Source organism: Anomaloglossus baeobatrachus, chromosome 2, assembly GCF_048569485.1.
Source record: "Anomaloglossus baeobatrachus isolate aAnoBae1 chromosome 2, aAnoBae1.hap1, whole genome shotgun sequence".
NCBI classification, from domain to species: Eukaryota; Metazoa; Chordata; class Amphibia; order Anura; family Aromobatidae; genus Anomaloglossus; species Anomaloglossus baeobatrachus.
This window is the reverse complement of record NC_134354.1, coordinates 694,141,058-694,156,758: the sequence shown is the minus strand read 5'-3', so window position 1 is coordinate 694,156,758 and position 15,701 is coordinate 694,141,058. Positions and strand designations below refer to the sequence as shown.

Sequence of the window (15,701 nt, the reverse complement as noted above, 5' to 3'; positions counted from 1 at the left end):
CAATGAGAGCATTGGCGTCTGCCTACGACGCTCCCAGGCAAAGTTATAGCCAAAATCCCCTTTGCTGGATAATTCTGATCCATGCAGGGGGAGTGGCAGTGCTTCCCTGTGAGGTCACTAAGGTAGGAGGGGACCTGGATCTGCCCAGGTTGATAACCCTACTTCGGCCATTTTCCAGCGTTCTTCTGCTCGGGGGCCTGGTTGGGAAAGACCTGTGAGGGGGTTCCTGGAAACCTGGTCTACAGCGCCCCCCTGTGGCCAGACGCACAAGGTAACTGATTGAATTGCATACCTGTTGTAAACCATGCTTTATCTGTAACTGTACTCTGACATATTGGTGGCATAGCGGTGGGATCGAGATAATAGTGTGTGTGAGTGTGAGACCCATACTCCCAGACACTAAAGACTGCCTGCAGCAGCTGTGGCTGCTGGGGTCTTCAGACCAGCTCAACACTAGAGTGTCAGAGTGCAGATACTGTAAGGTGTGTGGAGGCATCAGGTGTCAGTTCTGTGTCAGTGACCAAAGTCTGCAACAATGGCTGATAGCACCAGGAGCAAAGCCAAAGGAATGGCCGATGCTCAGGCCAGAGACGATGAGGAGGTTGTCCACGAGCCCTCCAGGAGCTCGACGCCAGAAAACAGCTCTGCAGAGGACATTGCACAACCGGGCACTGCTGGACAAGATGAGGAGCAGCTCGCCCAAGGGTCCTCAACGAGCCAGATGCCAGCCCTCCGCTCTGCCATGGACAGTGAATCACCAGGCTCCGCAGCGGGCCGCAGATCACCACGTGCCATCCCACCGAGCCTGGGAGGCTCGGATAGCCTTCTTCAAATGGCTATGGCCCTACGCCAGGCTGGAGACCGGGAGGGCTACAAGGAACTCATGGCCGAGCGTGAGCGGCAAGCAGCGCGTGAAGAGCGCCAGGCAGAGCGTAACTACCAGCTGCAGCTAGCTCAGCTCCGGCCCTCATCAGCCACCCGTGACCTTCCAGACACCAAACTTCCAAAGGTCCGTGTTGAGGACTTCCCAGTGCTGGAGAAGGATGGAAACTTGGACTCTTTCTTGACTGCTTTTGAACGGACTTGCTTGCAGCATCATCTGAACAAGGACCAGTGGGCCAAATACCTGACCCCCCGTTTAAGGGGTAAGGCCCTGGATATCCTTGGGGACTTGCCTGCTGAGGCGGATCAGGGCTACGACACCATCAAGCGGGCCCTGATCCAACAGTACAACCTCACCCCGGAGTCCTACCGCAAGAAGTTCCGGACGCTGCAGAAGGGACCAAAGGACTCCTGGGCTGACCACCGGCGGGCACTTGCCCGAGCTGCCGACCACTGGACCCAAGGCCTGCAGCTTTCCACCGGACCGGAGATCCTGGACTTGTTCATCACGGAGCAACTCTTGTGGAACTGCCCTGAGGATCTCCGCCAGTTCATCCGAGACCAGAAGCCAAAGGGATCCACGGCTACAGCTGCCCTGGCAGATGACTACACCAACAATCGGGCTCCTGAAGCCAGGAGAGCAGCCACCAGCAGCACCTGGAGAGGGGGTAAGATGAACTCTGCGACTGCCCCACCTGCCCCTAAACTGCAGGGGGTGTCCCCCTCAACTCCCCTCTCCAGGCCCGTGGCAGAGCCAAGACGGTGCCACCAGTGCAACCTACCTGGACACTTCAAGGCCATGTGCCCTCAGCGTCCCAAGGCCCCGGCTCCGTCCCCGTCCCAAGGGCCGCCCAAGGTGTATTGTGTGGGTGGGGGTGGTGGTAGGTCCCTGGACAGCTTCCAACCTGTCACCGTCGGCCAGTCTGTGACCATAGGACTGCGAGACAGCGCCTCGGAGGTGACTCTGGTGCGGCCTGAGATGGTGTCCCCCCAAGACTTGATCCCTGGAAAAACCCTCGCTGTCTCCGGGATTGGAGGCATTGACCCGGCGCTGCCTGTTGCTGACATTTATGTGGACTGGGGCGCAGGGCGAGGGGTGAGGGAGGTGGGGGTAACTGATCGGATCCCTGCAAACGTGCTACTTGGGACAGATTTGGGGCAAATAACCTCCCAGTTTGGCCCCGCCCCAAAGGCTGAACCTTCAGCCAGTGCTGACATGACTCCTGACAATGTTAATGTGTTATCTATGAATGATGTAAGGGAGGAGGGAGTGAACTCTGATATTTCTGCTTGCACAGACACCATAGACACACACGCAGCTGCAGCTGTGACAGGGGAGGGGGTCAGAGAAAGGTGTGACAATGCCTCTACAAGTAACCAGCCTGTGAGCTGGGATCTGTTGCCCTCTGCAGGGATAAGCAGAGAGCAGGGTGCTGCAGGGGGAGGACCAGTGTGTGGGGTGGGGGCTACCACAGCAAATGTGGGGTCCCCAGAGATTTCACACCGGGGTTCTGTTGCTGCAGAGGGGGAACAGGCAGGTGAGATTGGGGCCGGTCCAGGAGCGGAAGTGCTCCCAGGTAAGATCTCGGTGCATGGTTCCCCCACAACCGGGGTGTCAGGAAGCCAGGTAGGTCTGCCTGAACCGGCGACTTGGTCAGGAACGGAGGAGGAGCAGGCACGACCCACGGTCGCAGCGGCTGTGGCCGCTGTCACCCGCAGTGGGAGTGCTGGAAGCCAAGGGGCCTCCCGGAGGTCCGATAGCTCTTCCCCTTCTGACCAAGTGGCAGCCGAGTCAGGTGGAGGCCAGGACACAGGTCCCGGGGTACTGACTGAAGATGTGACAGTCTCGTCGATTCTGGCCACATCTAGTCAGGGGTTTCAGGCAGCGTTAGAAGCTGACGACAGCCTGAAAGCTCTAAAGGAGCAGGCGGCACAGCCTCCCTCGGACTCGGACCCGGAGCGAGTGGTCTGGGACCAAGGACGGCTGTACCGGGCCACGGTTCAGCAGGGTTCACCGGAGGCGTGGCCCAGGGACCGACAGTTGGTGGTACCCTATCCGTTCCGGACGGAGTTGTTGCGGATCGCACATGAGATTCCGATGGCCGGACACCTAGGGATCGCTAAGACCAAGGCCAGGTTAAACCAGCATTTCTACTGGCCAAAGATGGGGGCCGATGTGGCTGCCTACTGCCGTTCGTGTGAAACCTGTCAGAGAGTGGGGAAGGCGGGGCCACGCCCCAAAGCCCCACTGGTATCTCTGCCAATCATCGATGAGCCTTTCAGGAGGGTGGCTGTGGATCTGGTCGGCCCGCTGGCCATCCCCAGCAGCTCCGGGAAACGCTTCATACTGACGGTAGTGGACTATGCCACCCGGTACCCAGAAGCAGTGGCCTTGTCGTCCATTCGGGCTGACAAGGTGGCCACCGCATTGCTGGAGATTTTCTCCCGAGTGGGTTTTCCCCAGGAAATGCTCACTGACCGGGGGACCCAATTCATGTCCCAGCTGATGGAGGCCCTCTGTAAGCAAGTCCAGGTGCGACATCTGGTGGCCAGCCCGTACCATCCACAGACTAATGGCCTGTGCGAGCGGTTCAATGGCACCTTAAAGCAGATGCTTAAGATGTTGGTCGACTCCCACGGGCGTGACTGGGAGCGGTATCTCCCACACCTGTTATTTGCTTACCGGGAGGTTCCACAGGCCTCAACAGGATTCTCACCGTTTGAGCTCCTGTACGGGCGACGTGTGCGGGGCCCCCTGGCTCTGGTGAAAGAGGCTTGGGAAGGGGATTTGGCCACCCCTGGAGTGTCGGTCATCGAGTATGTCATGCGCTTCCGGGACAAAATGCAGGCCTTGACGCAACTGGTACACGACAATATGGCTCAAGCCCAGGCCGATCAGAAGCGTTGGTACGACCAGAACGCTTGTGAGAGGACCTACCAAGTGGGTCAAGAGGTGTGGGTACTGGTCCCCGTACCACAGGACAAGCTTCAGGCAGCCTGGGAAGGCCCATACCTCGTGTACCAGCAGCTCAACCCTGTGACGTACCTGGTCACCCTGGACCCTGCCCGTGGAAGGCGGAAGCCCTTCCATGTGAACATGATGAAGGCACATCATGAGCGGGAGGCATGTGCGCTCCCCGTGTGCAACCTGCCCGAGGAGGGAGAAGCGGAAACCCTCTTGGATATGCTAGCCCAGGTTAGGGCAGGCGGATCCATTGAGGATGTGGAGGTTGGCCACCAGCTCTTGGAGGACCAACGGTCCCAGCTGTGGGCCACCCTACACCCCTTCCGGGGGTTGTTTACCAACCAGCCCGGAAGGACTGACTTGGCTGTCCATCACGTGGACACTGGGGATCATCCCCCGATCCGGCGTTCAGCATATCGGGTCTCCCTGGAGGTGCAGCAACACATGCGCCAGGAGATTGACGAGATGCTGAAGCTGGGGGTGATCCAGGCATCCAACAGCGCTTGGGCCTCGCCTGTAGTCCTCGTCCCTAAGAAGGACCGAACCACTCGGTTCTGCGTGGACTACAGGGGGCTCAATGCTGTCACGGTCGCCGATGCGTACCCAATGCCACGCATCGATGACCTGCTCGATCAGTTGGCCGGGGCTCAGTACCTGACCATCATGGATCTGAGCCGGGGATATTGGCAGATCCCCCTGACTCGCAAGGCCAGGGAACGCTCTGCCTTTATTACCCCATTTGGACTGTACGAGTCCACGGTGATGCCATTCGGGATGAGGAATGCCCCTGCCACTTTCCAGCGGATGGTCAACACCCTGCTCAAGGGACTTGAAGGGTACGCGGCCGCGTACCTGGATGACATTGCTGTCTTCAGTCCCACCTGGGAGGACCACCTAGAGCATCTAGCACAGGTGCTCAGGCGGATCCACCGGGCAGGTTTGACCATCAAGCCGGGAAAGTGTCAGCTGGCCATGAGCGAGGTCCAGTACCTCGGTCACCGGGTAGGTGGGGGAACGCTGAAGCCCGAGCCTGAGAAAGTGGAGGCCATCGCATCCTGGCCCACCCCCAGGACCAAGAAGCAGGTGATGTCCTTCTTGGGGACCGCTGGGTACTATAGGAGGTTTGTTCCATGCTATAGTAGCCTGGCAAAGCCCTTGACGGACCTCACCAAGAAGAAGCTGCCCTCTGCAGTCGATTGGACAATGGACTGCGAGACAGCCTTCCGGGCCCTAAAGGACGCCCTGTCCAGCCCGCCCGTGCTACAGGCAGCCGACTTCACGCGGCCGTTTGTAGTACAGACCGACGCCAGTGACTTCGGCCTCGGTGCGGTGCTCAGCCAGGTGGACTCTGCGAGCCAAGAGCACCCAGTCTTGTACCTGAGCAGGAAGCTGTTACCAAGGGAAGTGGCCTATTCTACAATGGAGAAGGAGTGCCTGGCCATAGTGTGGGCCCTGCAGCGTCTGCAACCCTATCTATACGGGCGCCACTTCATCGTGGAGACGGACCACAATCCCCTCAGCTGGTTGCACACCGTCTCTGGGACGAATGGGCGATTGTTGCGATGGAGCCTTGCGCTCCAGCAATACAACTTCACCATTCGCCACAAAAGGGGCCGTGACCACGGTAACGCAGACGGGCTGTCCCGACAAGGAGAGGTCGCGGACGGGCGCACGGGGGAACACCGGAGTGTGCTGCCCCCTAGCGCCCTCAAAAGGGGGGAGGTGTGAGGTAAATCCGGAGAGATGACGATAAATCATGATATTCAAGTATGTCAGGAAGCCCTCTCCTGGTGTCAACCCCCCTTTCCCCCACACAACTGGTTTAGCAACAAACTCCATGGCCATGTCCTGTGATATGGAAATTAGGTGGCTTTGGGACAATGGACACAGGATGACTCCCTGCCGTCACCCTGTAGTAGGAGCTGCTATCTAATTAGCAAGGCTCTGGAAATAGCCAGACAGAACGACTCCAGTAAAAAATGGTTCATATCTCGCAAGCCATATTTCCGATAAATATGGCAACCATAAAAATGGTGTCTCCGCATGTGGACGATGCCGGCACCCCCTTTTTATGGGAACAGGACATTGGGAAATGCCCCAGGCGTGATATCAGCCAATGGGGAACTGGCAGACAGGTCATGAGTCCCCTCGTTCTGTAGCTAAATTCATAACTGTCACAATGAGAGCATTGGCGTCTGCCTACGACGCTCCCAGGCAAAGTTATAGCCAAAATCCCCTTTGCTGGATAATTCTGATCCATGCAGGGGGAGTGGCAGTGCTTCCCTGTGAGGTCACTAAGGTAGGAGGGGACCTGGATCTGCCCAGGTTGATAACCCTACTTCGGCCATTTTCCAGCGTTCTTCTGCTCGGGGGCCTGGTTGGGAAAGACCTGTGAGGGGGTTCCTGGAAACCTGGTCTACAGCGCCCCCCTGTGGCCAGACGCACAAGGTAACTGATTGAATTGCATACCTGTTGTAAACCATGCTTTATCTGTAACTGTACTCTGACATATACCTTTAGAATTATAGGAGAACTGTATAGGTTTAAATAAATATATACAGTTTAGAGCAGGAGTCTCAAACTCAGATGGGTGTATGGGCCGCATATAGAAAAAAAAATTGAGAGGGGCCGCATTCTTTGCAGGACAAAGTGACATTTTTAGTAAATCCATGTTTTTTTTCTATAAATCTTTGGATTACTTTTTTGAACATGTTTTGCTTGTTTATTAGAACAAACCTGCACCTTTTTGTTTAGTTAAGTTTATATATGGAAAAAGCATTTTTAATGGTGCAAAAAAAAAGTCATGCTTTATTTTGAATTTTATCCCCTTCTTGTAATATTGTTTTAAAATTAGCAGCATTATATAGTAATCTCAGCCAACATACTGTAGTAATGTCCCCATCTGTTTGCCCTGTAGTATTGTTCCCGATCCTTGTGGTATTGTGCCCAGTAGTATTGTGCCCATCCTTTTAGTATTGTGCCCATCCTTGTGGTATTGTGCCCTTTAGTATTGTGCCCAGTAGTATTTTGCCTATCCTTGTAATATTGTGCCCAGTAGTATTGTGCCCATCCTTGTAGTATTGTGCCCAGTAGTAATGTGCCCATTTTTGTAATATTGTGCCCAGTAGTATTGTGCCCATCCTTGTAGTATTTTGCCCACTCTTGTAATATTGTGGCCAGTAGTATTGAGCTCATCCTTATAGTATTGTGCCCAGTAGTATTGTTCTCATCCTTGTAATATTGTGCCCAGTAGTATTGTGCCAATCCTTGTAGTACTGTGCCCAGTAGTATTGGGCTCATCCTTGTAATATTGTGCCCATCCTTGTAATATTGGGCCCAATAGTATTGTGCCCATCCTTGTAGTATTGTGCCCAGTAGTATTGTGTTCATCCTTGTAATTTTGTGCCCAGTAGTATTGTGCTCATCTCTGTGGTATTGTACCCATCCTTGTAGTATTGTGTCCATCCTTGTAGTCTTGTGCCCATCCTTGTAATATTGTGCCCAGTAGTATTGTGCTCATCTTTGTAATATTGTGCATAGTAGTATTGTGTCTATCCTTGTAATATTGTGCCCAGTAGTGTTGTGCCCATCCTTGTAATATTGTGCCCAGTAGTATTGTGCTCATCCTTGTAGCATTGTGCCCAGTAGTATTGTGCCCATTCTTGTAGTATTGTGCCCAGTAGTATTGTGCCCCTTCTTGTAGTATTGTGCCCATCCTTGTAGTATTGTGCTCATCTTTGTGCCCTGCAGTATTGTGTCCTGCAGTATTGTGTCCTGCAGTACTGTGCTCATCCTTGTAGTATTGTGCTCATCCTTGTGCCCCGCAGTATTGTGTCCTGCAGTATTGTGTCCTGCAGTATTGTGTCCTGCAGTATTGTGTCCTGCAGTATTGTATCATGTACTACTATGCTCATCCTTGTAGTATTGTGCCCAGTAGTATTGTGCCCATCCTTGTAGTATTGTGCCCTGCAGTATTGTGCCCATTCTTGTAGTATTGTGCCCAGTAGTATTGTGCCCATCCTTGTAGTATTGTGCTCATCTTTGTGCCCTGCAGTATTGTGTCCTGCAGTATTGTGTCCTGCAGTACTGTGCTCATCCTTGTAGTATTGTGCTCATCCTTGTGCCCCGCAGTATTGTGTCCTGCAGTATTGTGTTCTGCAGTATTGTGTCCTGCAGTATTGTGTTCTGCAGTATTGTATCATGTACTACTGTGCTCATCCTTGTAGTATTTTGCCCAGTAGTATTGTGCCCATCCTTGTAGTATTGTGCCCTGCAGTATTGTGCCCATTCTTGTAGTATTGTGCCCAGTAGTATTGTGCCCATCCTTGTAGTATTGTGCCCTGCAGTATTGTGCCCATTCTTGTAGTATTGTGCCCAGTAGTTTTGTACCCATCCTTGTAGTATTGTGCCCTGCAGTATTGTGCCCATCCTTGTAGTATTGTGCTGATCCTTGTGTCCTGCAGCACTGTGCTCATCCTTGTGGTATTGTGGCCATCCTTTAGTAATAGTAAAAAAAATTCTCATCACCTTTCCTCCATTCCCTGTGTGCCCACGATCAGTGTTTGCAGCATTTTGAGTGCAGCATGTTTCAGCTGCATCCAAAATGCTGCGATGTACAGTACAAGCAGAGTGGATGGGATTTCTAAAAAATCACATGCCCACTGTGCTTGTGCGCTCAACAGTGAAAACTAACCTGCGGTGCTTTTTGGCGGCTTGCAGAGGCCGCAACATGTGAATTTATGCTGCGGAGTCAGATGCACTCCCTAGGGAGAACACAAAGAGGAGATCGCAGCATCCCGAACCCTGATCGCGGGCACGGGCAGCTGCGGTCTCCTAAAGAGGAGACTTGTGGCCCCGCAGGTCAGGACCCGCCGCGTCCAGGATGCAGTGGGTTCTGTTTGTGAGCACATACCTGCTTGTTGTGGCCCATGACGATCACAGCTCTATGCCCGGGGGCCAGCGTTGGAAGGACTTTACTACAATTAAATAATTTGCGGTTAGTGTCTGCATTATAGCAACGGCTAACGCCTGCCAATCAGATGCAAGGAGGTGACATCATACATCGACATCACTTCCTTGCATCTGATGGGCGGGCAGCAGCCATTGATATAGTGCTGACAGCTCCTCTGCGCAGGACCGCAAATGATTCAATTGTAGTAAAGTCCTGCCGGCGCCGACCCCGGGCACGAATGTCACGGTGTCTGCGGGCCGCAACCCACAGCCTCGTGTTTGTGACCTCTGGTTTATAGTATTAAAGTAGTAGTATAGAGTATCTTGTAAAAAAAAATATAAAAAAAGTCAAAATATCAGATAAAATTCACAACAAGATTGTAAGAATAATTGCAGTTTATTGCAGTGTATATAACACAGAACATTGTAGAAATATTCAACAAAGTTAAGCAATAGCAAAATTGCACTTTTAGTTTACAGAAGGAAGAAAGGTCATTGAAAAGATATAGATGGTTGATTTTTAACAGGCTGTTTTCCAATTAAAGTATGGGTCACAAAATGCTTAATGGATGAATAATATCCTGAACTGTGGTTTTTGATGCTGAACAGAACTGTTACCGGCCAAAAGAGGTTCATAAAGTCATGTTGGGGTCACGGGACAACCAGAATTCTTGACCCCTACTGGATTAACACACTAATAATTTACAATTGGCTTAATTGTCAATGCCACAGGACAGATTTTGTAATGTGGGAATACATTTCTTAAGGCAGTATTAATATCTCCGGGAAGTTGTGGAGGTTTTTGAAACAATTTTTACACTGGAGCCGCTGCCAACTCCGGAGCTAAAGTTTGCCATTTTTCCGCTGTTAGCAGTGAAATTTCCTCCACTGATTCCTCCGCCATATGCGCCTGCGCCTCCTGAGCCAAATCCACCTCCATATCCGTAGCCTTGGCTAGCTCCACTGCTAACGCCACCACCATAAGACGAGCTTACAACGGCTGTGGAAAATAAATGTGTGGTTAGACGTAATGTATTATTTTATATAAGAGACAGAATATCGTTCAGTGTGAATTGAATACCAGAACTTACAGATGTTTACGGCTCCTACACCTTCTCCAGCCAACCTGTTAATTAATAAATAGAAATTTATATTTTTAGAAAAAAACTCTCTTCATTCACAATATTATCATTTGTCATTTTAAGATGGTGTCCTATAAATATAATCCTTCAAAAGATAAACTCAGTTGACTAAATTTCTAAACATTTGTTTACTCTTATCTTTCCATTAATTTTATTATAGACTCCAATTTCATTCAAAACAAATTCAATACAAGAGCGTAACATTTTGATAAATGCTTTTAGAGGTTGAAATTAACATCACAACCAGTAGTCCCGAAAAGGAATATATACCATATTTTTCGGATTATAAGATGCACTTTTCCTCCAAAAAATGTGGGATGCAAATGAGGGGTGCATCTTATTATCCGAATGTAGCTTACTGCGAGGTGGTGGAGAGGGGTAGCAGGAAGCAGGGGCAATGCTGTGAGTTGTGGGCGCTGTGCTGCAGGCTGCTGTGCGGTGAGGCAGGAGCCATCCTGAAATGTCAGCAGTGCGGGCTTCAAATAATGGCACCCGGAGTCGGCTCGTGTGCAGATGGAGCTCTTGGCTCAAGATCTCATTGGCGCACGCTCCGCCTATGGCCCAATGATCTCCCAGCAGTGGAGTTAGGGAAATAGCACCTGGAGGTGGTGCGTGCGCAGATGAGATCACTCAATCTGCGCACGCGCTGACTCCGGGTGCCATTTCTTTGAAGCCCACACCACCGAAAGTTTCTGGATGTTGCCTAGTTTACAGCGGTGGGTGCAGCGAGCATCTTGGACACCCGCTGCACCACCTGCAGCATAACCTTACTCCAGCATTGCCCTTGCCTCCTGTGACCCCACTCCACTACCGCTGCCGCCCCTGCCTGGTAAGACACCACTGAATTATAAGACAGACCCCATTTTTTTTCTCTAAATTTGGGGTGCATATTATAATCTGGTGTGTAATTTAAACTGAAAAATACGGTAATTGAACCCCTTGACTGCCTGGCGATTTTCCTTTTTTTTTATTGTTTTCATTTTTTCCTCCCATTCTTCCAAGAGCCATAACTTTTTTACATTTTTTTTGTAAATATAGCCATATCAGGGCTTGTTTTTTGTGGGACTAGTTTTACTTTTGAATGACACCATTCATTCTGCTACAGGAAACAAATTTCAAGTGCAGTGAAATTGCTAAAAAAGTGCAATTTCACAATGTTTTTGGGGTTTTAATTTACCAAATACAATATATGGTAAATCTGACCTTTCAGTATGATTAACCAGGTCAGTAGGAGTTCATAGATACCAAACATGTATACGAGTATATTTTTTTATTTAAGTAGTGAAAAAAAATTCAGAAATTTGTCTAAAAAAGAATTTTTCTTTTGTCGCCATTTTCCAAGCCTCATAAAGTTTTATTTTTGGATCTGGAGCTGTGTTAGGACTTATGTTTTTTAACCCTGAGCTGATATTTTTACTAATACCATTTTGGGGTAGAAATGAATTTTGATCACCTTTTATTTCATTTTATTGCAATGGTCCAGTGACCAAAAGAACGTAATTCTGGTGTTTTGATTTTTTCTCGTTACGCCATTTACCATTCAGAATAATTAATTTTATATTTTTACATATCGGACATTTATGAATGCAGCAATACCAAATATGTTGTTTTTTTAATATGTTATTTTTAATGGCGCAAAAGGGAGGTGATTTGAACTTGTTTTTTTTTTTTAAATTTTTTGAAAACCTTTTACAGTTTGTAATAGTCCCCTTAGGGGACTTGAAACTGCAATCATCTGCTCACTTGTGCTATACAGAGCAGTGCATCAGCACTGAACCCCGGCTATCATGACATCCTATCGGCGCCCCGCGATCCCGGGACATGGGTGTTAGTGGGTGAGATTAGTGACCTGCTTCCTGTTAGCGCATGGTAAATGCTGCTGTCAGAGATAGACAGCAGTATTTAACTGGCTAACAGCTACGAATGGATCAGAGATCCTCCTGTGCCTGTTAGAGGCACTTGATGGATGATTAAAGTAGCTGTCGAGTGCTGCCGGGAAAGACGTGGGGTTAGCATTTGCGACCGCATCAAAGGCACGGACATAACCAATGATGTACATGTACTTCATTGGTTGTGACTCGTGAAGGGGATAATCATCTCTGACACAGTATTGAAAAATCATGTTTAGTAATGCTGGTCACCATTTGATACTAGTTTCTGGATGAGCTAAGAAGAAAACCAAAGAAGGACACATCTGTATCTCTATTGAGACCTACTCTTCTATGTCTAAGAGGTCAAAGAGATAACTTTCTGATTGCAGTGGATTCAACTGCCATGGTTCCCATCGATCTTGATAACCAGGATTCTGAAGAGTCCCAGCTGAATGCAGTGGAGGTCAGTTATGTTCTCTACTATACCATTTATTCTTCATTGGAGCACCAAACATTGCCAAGTGCAGCATTTGGCCTTTGGCACTCTTATTAGAATGAATGGATAGGAAGTGTACATGATTGACCTCCGCTCCTTTCAGCCGGGGCGCTTTAGAACCCAAGTGCTCAAGATCGGATGAGGCCACAATGGTCCGATCCCAGTCATTGGAAGGTTATCCTCTATCTAATGAATAGGAGATCCCTTTCAAACTTGAGTACACCTCTTTAACATTCTAGCCATGATTGCAATCACTGCAGTAGATGGTAAAATTGATTTGCCTGTTCACGATTTGAGCTGAGCAAAACAATTTTCTTAAAAAGATGAATTCACCAATATTAAGAAGCCATTTTGAATTACTAGGCCTTGGACCTGTGACATTATCTTAAAAGCAAGGCAGACTTAATTTTAATCTATATTTTTATACTTTTCCTTGCAGTTACCTGCTTTCTTCTCCTTCCAGTAGTTTTCTGTAGGTGGCGATCTCAATGTCCAGAGCCAGCTTGACGTTCATCAGCTCCTGGTATTCCCGCAGTTGGCGAGCCATGTCCTGCTTGGCCTTCTGTAGTGCCTCCTCCAGCTCTGTCAGCTTTTGTTTGGCGTCCTTCAATGCGAGCTCTCCCCGTTCCTCGGCCTCAGCAATCGCACTCTGTAGCTTGGCGTACTGTTTTAATAGTGAAATGAATCTATCATTAATGTTGTGATTTATAACATACATGAAAGCAATATTTTCCAATATATGGAAACTTCTATTCCCTTTGATCCTTTTAAGGTTTGTGTAGAAATCAGTATTAGGTTTCTGGGGCAACACGTTTTTTTGTTCCCATTTTATAGGCATGCTGTTAAATTCTTAATCCAAACTTCCTGGCAGAAGGTAAAATCTGAGACAATGTGACACTGTAATAATGTCTTTGTTGGGATACAATACTCATTCCTGACATTTATTTTTAATCCCTCAAGCTATTTTCCTTACTTGTTTTTTCACGTTGTCGATCTCAGCACGCAGTCTGGTAATCATACGGTTTAGCTCTGCAATTTCAGTCTTTGTGCTCTTCAGATCATCACCATGTCTTCCCGCAGACATCTGGAGCTCTTCGTACTATAGAAAAAAACAATGTTTTTTTAGGTTAATTATAATATTAAACTAAATACTTATATAGAGTGTAAAGGTTGGTATGCAATATTAGTATCTATGTGAACTAAAGTCAAAATTTTGTCAACAGGACCCAAACAGCTAGGCTTTGACCAGAGTTATACTTGGAATAAACTATAGATCCATCACTGTTTATAGCTATTACTCACCTTGGTTTGGTACCAAGACTCAGCCTCCTGGCGGCTTCTGTTGGCAATTTCCTCATACTGAGCCTTGACCTCAGCAATGATACCATCAAGGTCTAATGCTCTGTTGTTGTCCATAGACAGGACAACTGAGGTGTCTGAGATTTGTGCCTGCATCTGTGAAAGTTCCTGCAACCAACATGGAAAAAGAAGCGGTCTTACAACTATGATGATGAAGGATTTGAAGATATGAAGAAAGATCCCAATTGGTGCCCATCATGTACACAACTCAATATAGAAACTATAATTACCGCTTCATACAAGGCCTTCAGGAAGCTGATCTCATCATTCAGAGCATCCATTTTAGCATCCAGCTCTACTTTGTTCATGTAGGCAGCATCCACATCCTAAGTAGACAAAGGTTTATGTTGATTAACATCCTACAAATATATTACTATCTTGTATGGGATTGATCAGAGGTCTTGCTCTTGTAGTCACCTTTTTGAGCACCACAAATTCGTTCTCGGCAGCTGTCCTCTTGTTAATTTCCTCTTCATATCTAAGCAAAAACAATAATTATATGTTTGTGCTAACCAACGACAAGCAAGGTTCATCCCTATTTACAGTCAATCTACATGTGAAAAATATGCTATGTCATGTGAGTTACAAAAGTTTACATTTTACATGAATCATGTCATAACACATGACCTACTCTAGTCTTTCTGATTAGAAACATTGGGCAATCTTAGAGTTTGATGTCACTAATTCTCAAGAACATTCCAGATTTTCCAAATTTACTAATCTAATGCATTTTTACCATAACGCAATTCAACTAACTAATTTATTCATTATGATGAAACAAGTCATAAAGTTATGATATTCTAAATTTTTGGTGGTTGGAAATGGTTTCTGCCATCATAAACCAATGCTGCGTGAACAAAATATCAGGAAACAAATTAGATTTTACTTACCTTGTCTTGAATTCTTCCACAGCATCTTGATTTTGTCTTAACTCTGATTCCAGACGAGACTTTTCACTTGATAGGCAGTCTAGCTGTCTCCGAAGCTGATTAATGTAGGTTTCAAAGAGGGGCTCAAGGTTACGTCTAACGGTTTTGACTCCCTGTTCTTGCAATAGGCTCCATTTAGTTTCCAGAACCTTGTTTTGTTGCTCTAGGAAGCGTACCTAAGTGGCAACAAAAAGCAATTATAAAAAATCCTAATGCCAAATACATTGTATGTAGCAGTAAATATAAGGTCCATGAAGATTACTTACCTTATCGATGAAAGATGCAAATTTGTTGTTGAGAGTCTTAATCTGTTCTCTCTCTTCTGTGCGCACTTTCTGAATAGTTGGGTCAATTTCCAAATTGAGAGGTGCTAAAAGGCTTTGGTTAATTGTGACTTCTTGGATTCCTCCTGGTGGGCACACTGGAAATCCTGGTCCTCCTCCAAATCCTTGTCCAACACCAAATCCTTGCCCACCACCAAATCCAGAACTTACACCAAAGCCTGCTCCACTACCAGCTCCAAGCCCAGAGCTATATCCATAACGGGATTGAGAGCTCAGGGAAATTCTGTTGTTTCCTCCTATGCCACTCAGACTTCTGCTGCCAAAGCCACCAGAGCTTATCCGACCACCAGCACCACCACCACTGCGAGATACAGAGCCTGAGCTAAAACCACTTCGGTTTTGCCCTGGTGGGACTGCAGAGGCAGCACTGAAGGTTTTTTTGAAAGTTGTTTGGCGAGATATAGTAGACATGGTCCTTTTGGATCTGGGATGCTGATGATGATGAGAAGAGAAGCAGGCAGAGTGAACGGCACAGTGATGAAACTCCCCTTTTTATCTGTCTCAGTATGTGGGTTTGGTCCAGGGAAGTGTATGTATCATCTTACCTCAATAATGGGTTTGGCATGCCCTGAGGCAATCTAAACACTGAGCTCATCCGATTAATGCACACTTCTATTGTATGAAGTACAAAAGTATGCAATACCTTGTACTCTGTGTGAATCCCTCACCTGCTCTAGACATTGTATGATGACATCTGAGCTTACTAGCTAGCAAACTCCTTGTGTAAATCCTAACACACTAGTCTGCTGCCTTTCATATATGA

General features: G+C 47.9%; 1 protein-coding gene across 1 annotated transcript; it reads right to left on the bottom strand.

Moving 5' to 3' along the window:
* Positions 1 to 9,175: 9,175 nt before the first annotated feature.
* On the bottom strand, positions 9,176 to 15,409 carry LOC142292118 (keratin, type II cytoskeletal 5-like). The gene is made up of 9 exons (XM_075337243.1): positions 14,861 to 15,409; positions 14,556 to 14,770; positions 14,083 to 14,143; positions 13,896 to 13,991; positions 13,609 to 13,773; positions 13,280 to 13,405; positions 12,750 to 12,970; positions 9,889 to 9,923; positions 9,176 to 9,797 (listed from the first exon to the last, which is right to left on the bottom strand). The coding sequence occupies exons 1-9, from the start codon at positions 15,347 to 15,349 to the stop codon at positions 9,571 to 9,573; spliced, it is 1,635 nt and encodes a 544-aa protein (XP_075193358.1). The 5' UTR covers positions 15,350 to 15,409; the 3' UTR covers positions 9,176 to 9,570.
* Between the last annotated feature and the right edge of the window lie 292 nt (positions 15,410 to 15,701).